At 40.6% G+C, this 7403-nt stretch overlaps 1 protein-coding gene across 4 annotated transcripts in view; it reads right to left on the reverse strand.

The window, feature by feature from the left end:
• Window positions 1–7403, reverse strand: part of FOXJ3 (forkhead box J3) — a 137710-nt gene that overhangs the window by 68928 nt on the left and 61379 nt on the right. For 3 of the 4 annotated variants that reach the window (XM_005866053.2, XM_005866054.2, XM_014539542.1), the window contains exon 3: window positions 6202–6526. In XM_005866053.2, the coding sequence (XP_005866115.1) occupies window positions 6202–6526 (325 nt within the window). Of the gene's footprint in view, window positions 1–6201; window positions 6639–7403 lie in introns of all 4 variants that reach the window. The other variant, XM_014539543.1, reaches the window with a different exon arrangement.

Raw genomic sequence — 7403 nt, forward strand, 5'->3', positions numbered from 1 at the left:
AGCACCTCTGAGAGAAAGCCGCCCTCGAGTTCCTACCAATGCCAGACAGTCCAGTTTCTCCCTGTATGAGTCTGGGTCCCCAGAGACTCACCCGGAACTGGAGTTCAGAGCAGTCGGGAGCTTGAGACTCCCTCTCAATTGAAAAAGACAACCGTGTCCTCTGTTGCCAGCCCTTTCCATGTGCTCCTCCGTACCGCTGAGTCTTCCGCACCTCCTCTGAGTCTCAGTGTGCTTTTCTCTTTCCTTCTAGTTGTAGAATTTCCACTCAGCCAGCCTTCCTGTGGTTCTGGATGATGTCCATTTTGTCTTTTAGTTGTATTTTTGAAGTGGTTGTGCGAGGCAGCAATTTCAGGTGTTTACCTATGCCGCCATCTTGGTTTCCCCCCAACTTCTTTTCTTAGAGTTATTGGAGATACAGACTGACTCTAGCAAAATATCACTACAAATCTACTAAGTAAAGTTCATGATTTCCTGGCAATTCCTTTAATCCTTAGTATAAATCCTATGAAGGTATATAGTCAGGAAGCTCTTTCCAAAAGTGTCTTGAATTTTTTTCTTGTGATTTACATTACCCATTTGATATGATGTAAGGCTTATTTGTGTCTGCTTATATTTAGTTTTAAGGTTTCCTTTTCCCATCTTTTTTTTCTATTTACGTGTGTGTGTGTGTGTGTGTGTGTGTGTGTGTTCTTTATCCTCACCTGAGGGTATTTTTTCCATTGATTTTTAGAGAGTGGAAAGGAGTGAGACACATCAATGTGAGAAAGACACATCAATTGGTTGCCTCCCACACTCACACCAACCCGGACTGGGGATTGACCCTGCAACTTGACTGCCCTTGACTGGAATCCAACCTGCAACCTTCGGTCTGCAGGCCCACGCTCTAACCACTCAGCAAAATTGGCTAGGGCACTTTTGGGTAAAACACATGGTTCCACACTCAAAACTATGTAAAAAGGTATACTTGAAATCTTAATCCCTTCTATCTCAGTTCCATCCATCCTCTATAGCAGGGGTTCTCAACCTGTGGGTCGAGACCCCTTTGGGGGTCGATCAACCCTTTCACAGGGGTCACCTAATACCATCGGAAAACACATATATAATTACATATTGTTTTTGTGATTAATCACTATGCTTTAATTATGTTCAATTTGTAACAATGAAAATACATCCTGCATATCAGATATTTACATTACGATTCATAACAGTAGCAAAATTACAGTTATGAAGTAGCAACAAAAATAATGTTATGGTTGGGGGTCACCACAACATGAGGAACTGTATTAAAGGGTCGCAGCATTAAGAAGGTTGAGAACCACTGCACTATAACCTCTGAGCCTCAGTTTCTTCGTCTGTAAAGTGGGAGGGGGTAGAGTAACAGTGTCTATCTGTGCCCAGTGCCTGAAACACCTGACTGATAGGAGGAGCTCAACAAATAGTCACCTGGAAGGTGACCTGGAGTGAATACAGACTTAGACCAAGATTTTCTTGAACATTGTAAACTTAATTCATTTTAATCTCTGCATGCCCCGTGACCCTAGCACAGGACCGGCACAGGACTGGTGCGGGAGAGCACTTGCTGGGAGAGTTGGAAGCAGCCATGGATGGGCAAGTGGGCACAAAGATGTGTGCACGGGTGGGTGGATGGACAGGCATGTAGCTGGACCCACGGCTGATAGACGCTCAACACAGGAGCTGTCCCCAGCCCCCAGGCCAGCCAAGGTATATGCCAGTGCCCCCCCCCCCCATCACCCCACCAGTCGCCTCCCACAGAAGGAGGAAACTGGCGGCGGCAGCAGGGGATGGGCCGGCAAGTGGGTGGCAGCAGGCCAACCAAGGCAGGTGCCAGGAGGGGGCCCCCCCAAATGCCCTGCTGGTTGCCCCACAGATCAGCCCTGATTGCTGGCCAGGCCTCGGGACCCTACTCATGCACAAATTTTGTGCACTGGGCCTCTATTGTTTATTATGTTTCTCATTTATTATTCTTAAGTTTCTTTTTTTATAACAATACACAAATACATATTTTTATTTTTCCCCCCACATAAAAAAATAGCATAATACACATAACACTCTTGTATTTTTCTTTTTATTACCCTATACTCCAGTAACATAATAGGTTAATTTTCTTTAGTAAGGTGAATAGCACCAAAACTTAAATTCCTTTACATATAGTTCAGATTATAAAATCATTTAATTATGGAAAATTCCGAGAATGTTTTTTAAACTCTTACAAAATATTTAGAGTTATTTTTAATATGTAAGTTCCCTTCAATGCCCTGACAGAAAATGAAAGAGAGTTTTACCTAAATATTAAAATTCTATTTCAATCCTTTTGCGTGACCATGAGCACATTTCCTCCTCTGGGTGATTTCAGTTGGCTCTACATTTCTGGAAAGGTGATTGACAGCTACTTAAGGATCATTCTTAGCCTACTTCAACCAATACAACTAAATGATTTCCCACTTTCCCCTAACCCATCTCCTCCATATCTAAAGAAGATATAGTGAGTAGCAGATTGTAGGAGTGTGCTAAACAATCTAAGGACAAAGAACGGAAAGTAAAACCTGAAAAGAGAGATAGGACCTGAACAAAGGAGGATGAAAACCAGTTTCCATTTGTCTACCTTTGAAATGCTCAAAATATTTCTATGTTTACAAAAATAAATTTAAAGCTGATCATGGCAAGTTCTAGGCACCTAAAATTGGGTGGAAGAAACTTTTCTTTAAAAATACGTTTTTATTGATTTTAGAGGGGAAAGGAAGAGATAGAAACATCGATGAGAAACATGAACATGGATCAGCTGCCTCCTGCACACACCCGCTACTGGGGGTCGAGCCTGCAACCCAGCCCTGATAGGCAATCAAACCTGTGACCTCTTGGTACATGGGTCAACGCTCGACCACTGAACCACACCAGCCAGGCTGGAAGAAACTTTTTAAAAGAATAATTATGGAACACCTATCTCTGAAAATATTAAAGGTCTACCTAAAGCAACAGAATGGACAAAATAATCTCTCTAGTGTATCTTTTAGTTCTAAAAGCAACATCAGCCCTAACCGGTTTGGCTCAGTGGATAGAGTGTTGGCCTGCGGACTGAGGGGTCCCGGGTTCCATTCCGGTCAAGGGCATGTACCTTGGTTGCTGGCACATCCCCAGTCGGGGTGTGCAGGAGGCAGCTGATCTCATCAATGTTTCTAACTCTCTGACCCCCTCTCCCTTCCTCTCTGTAAAAAATCAATAAATTTAAAAAAAAAAAAAGCAACATCATCCTTCTCCACCCACTCCCATTTCTCCTCTTTTAACCTTCTTTCTTCATTGTATCTAAATCATGCATGTACCAATTGAAATTGTATCACTACTTCTAACCCAGTTTCATACCATGGTTTGGGCTGAGAACCAAAAATTCAGTAGACTGGATTTGGCTCTCTCAGGTGGACTTACATTTCAGCAGAAGCTGAGGTCAGACAGGTAAATGAGATATATAACCGAACTTTATGTACTACTAGAGGCCTGGTGCACAGATTCATGCACCACTGGGGTCCTCTGGCCTGGCCTGTGGGGATCGGGCTGAAATTGGCTTTCTGACATCCCCCGAGGGGTCCTGGATTATAGGAGGGCACAGGCCAGGCCAAGGGACCCCACTGGTGCACAATCCGGGTGGGGGAGGGACAGCAGGAGGGCTCCAGGGCATGTCCAGCCCATCTCACCCAGTCCCTATCAGCCAGACCCCAGCAGTAAGCTAACCTACCAATGGTCAGTACACGTCATAGCAAGTGGTCGAACGGTCAGACACTTAGCATATTAGGCTTTTATTATATAGGACAGGATTACCTACCAAATTTGAATCAAGCTCTTCGGCTCGGCATTTATGAACTCATGGGATTGATACCTTCTGGTTCCATCCCAACTCTTCTGTTCTCTACTAAGAACCCCTACAATCATTTCCTGGAAGCTATTAAAAAGACCTCCCCAGCGCTAGCAGGTTTGGCTCAGTGAACAGAGCGTCGGCTTGCGAACTGATAGGTCCCAGGTTTGATTCCAGTCAAGGGCACATGCCTGGGTTGTGAGCTTGATCCCCAGTGGGGGACTTGCAAGAGGCAGCTGATCCATGATTCTCTCTCATCATGGATGTTTCTATCTCTCTCTCCCTCTTCCTTCCTTTCTGAAATCAATAAAAACATATTTAAAAAATAAAATAAAAGCCCTGACCGGTTTGGCTCAGTGGATAGAGCGTCGGCCTGGGGACTGAAGGGTCCCAGGTTTGATTCCGGTCAGGGCATGTACCTTGGTTGATTGATGTTTCTATCTCTCTCTCCATCTCCCTTCCTCTCTGTAAAAAATCAATGAAATATATTTTTTTTTAAAATCAATTAAAAAAATAAAATAAAATAAAATAAAAAATAAAAAGACCTCCCCAAATCATAGTCTTCTTCAAAATATAGTTAAATTCCATTTCCTCAATAGTTTTCTAATGTCTCTCCCTTCCTTGTACTCTCATAGCACTTAAGCTTTGTGCCACTCAATTCATAACCTCATCATACTTCCCATAAGCTCTTCTAAATTCTCACAGCAATTATTAACTACACCCTTCATTTAATACTTTCATTGGGTGTTTTTATGGCTTACACACAGTAGGTGTGCTCAATTATTCAACTCTTTAAAGCACAGCATTCTATATTTCTCAATTTGCCCTAGCAGGTTTGGCTCAGTGGATAGAGGACCGGCCTGTGGACCAAAGGGTCCTGGGTTCAATTCCATTCAAGGGCACATACCTTGGTTGTGGCTCCTCCCCAGCCCAGGCCCTGGTCAGGAGGCAACCAATCAAAGTGTTTCTCTCACATAGATGTTTCTGTCTTTCCCTCTCTCTTCCACTCCCTCTAAAAGATAAATGGAAAAGTATCCTCGGATGAGGATTAACAACAACAACAAAAAAGGCGCCAACCTGTAAGAGCTACGAATGGCCAAAGCTGTAACAATTTGAGCAACAATGACAGTACAGATAATAAAATATCCATCAAAGCATAATATTACAAATGAGTGATTAAATAAATAAATAAAAGGGAAAGAAAAGGCAACACTTCCTTACAGAAGAATCCCAATTAATAAGTGTATAAGGAATAAAGAAAAAAAGAAAATCACCACTAGAAAACAAAAACTGCTGTAGATATGATCCACCAATAAATGCTAAAATTAATGAGCAATAGTTTAAGAAAAAACAGGGTACTTGAATGCCCCCAAAATATTTCCCCAAAACATCTTATAATTTACAAAGTAAGAAACAGTAATTTTATAGTTGAGAAACCTGGCACATACCACGTTAACCAAAGAATCAAGGTTAACATTACCAGCAATAAGACATGGTGACATCAAGTACCCCTGATACCATATACAAACAAGGACACATCACCTTTGCATTATTCTGCCCCAAAATACACTATCTCACTCTAATTATGAGAAAACATCAGACAATTCCAAACTGAGAATTATTGTCCAAAGTACCTGATAAGTACTCTTCAAAAGTGTCAAAGGTCGTAAAAACAAGAAAAGATTAAGAAACTGTTACAAATTGGAGGAAACAAAAGAGACATAACAACTAAATGAAATGTGGGATCCTGGAACATAAAAGAATGTTAGTGGAAAAACTAATAAAATGTGAATAAACTCTGTTTACTTAGTAGTTAACAGTACTGTTTTAGTCAAAAGTATTGTACCAATATTAATTTCTTAGTTTTGATCACTGTACTATGGTTATAAAAGATGTTAATATAGAGAGTGAAGCACATATGGAAACCCTTTGTAATAATTATGTAACTCTTCTATAAATCTAAAATTCTTTCAAAATAAAAATATTTTGAAAAATCTTGGATGATAAAAACAGTACTAATTGCAATGCTACATTGTTTTATTTTACCTTAGACTCACTGTCAACTTACCTGAACTATATTGTTTTCCAGTGAATGCTACATTATCTCTGCTCTTATTTTATGCTGAGTCAGTCATATAATAAAGCTCTAACAAACCAATATTCTACCAAAAAGATATTCACTAACTAAAAACACTTAATGTCCTTTGATACCCTAAAAATGACTAGTAATTAGAATTTCATCTTCAAATATAAGCCTACACAGAGCTTTATCTTCAAGAGAAGCCAATATTATTATTGTTTACAGCATAAAAATAGAAATTTAAAAAAATCCTTACCTTCCAACCACTGCCAGCCTCTCTATAATATGGGAAGTTATCACAAATCCACTGGTAAATCTCACTTAGGGTCATTTTCTTTTTGGGTGAGCTATTAATGGCAAATGTAATGAGGCTGGCGTAACTGTAAGGAGGTTTCCCATCTTTGTGCTGTTGGACTTCTTCCTGGTCCAGAGTTGTATTTGGGTCAAGGAGTGCATTCTTCTTGGAAATTCCTGTTCCATGTGCATTTTGTGTAGCATCAGATTTTTGAATGGCTGCTCTCATGGTGAGCTGTGGTAACCAGTCCATAGATGTTAGGCTGCTCTCCAATTCAGATGTCATCCTGAAGGTAAATAGACTCCTTAGTCAGTATCAAGGAAAGAACCCCTGCTTCTCAAAATATCCAATATTCACAAATCTAGGAGTTCCAAAGTGAGGGAAAGCCTGAGTTAAATCTGGAGGGAAAAGATTGAATATGTTAATAACCAAACCAAATATTTAAGAGATCAACATTTCCAATCTTTTTTCTTACTTTTATCCTCTTCAAAACACAACAAATTTGGTTTTAAAATGTTTAAGATACAGCACAATATGTAAACACAAAGTGATTCTGATGCCATACTTTACTCACCAACAATAAGGGCCCTTTAAAAACTGTACATTTGGTATTTCTTTTACACAAATTTTAAGGAAGTCATACAAACAAAGTAGAAGCAAGAGGTCAGAAAACTACCTAAGAAATAGGCACAGGAATTTGCACAGAGAAAATAAGGTAGTGCTGAGCAGGTTAAAGATAAAAAGAGTAAAGAAGGGTAGACAGGAATATCAAAGAGACAGACTAGCTGGGGGCGTTGACAGTAAAGAAGAATGCAAACTCAAGGACAATGATGAACAGGAGAAAAGGAGGATAGACAGGACCAGGCAGTATCTTTTAAAATGAACAAATCAAGGAACAAGTTTAAGAAAACTAACTGAAGATCTGGGAGCATTAAATATAAGACATTAAACCATATAAATGGACAGCAAGAAAAGCAGCATTAAAAGCTCAAGAACAGCCGAAACCGGTTTGGCTCAGTGGATAGAGCGTCGGCCTGCGGACTGAAAGGTCCCAGGTTCGATTCCGGTCAAGGGCATGTACCTGGGTTGCGGGCACATCCCCAGTGGGAGATGTGCAGGAGGCAGCTGATCGATGTTTCTCTCTCATCGATGTTTCTAACTCT

This window comes from Myotis brandtii, unplaced genomic scaffold (genome assembly GCF_000412655.1).
Source record: "Myotis brandtii unplaced genomic scaffold, ASM41265v1 scaffold220, whole genome shotgun sequence".
NCBI classification, from domain to species: domain Eukaryota; kingdom Metazoa; phylum Chordata; class Mammalia; order Chiroptera; family Vespertilionidae; genus Myotis; species Myotis brandtii.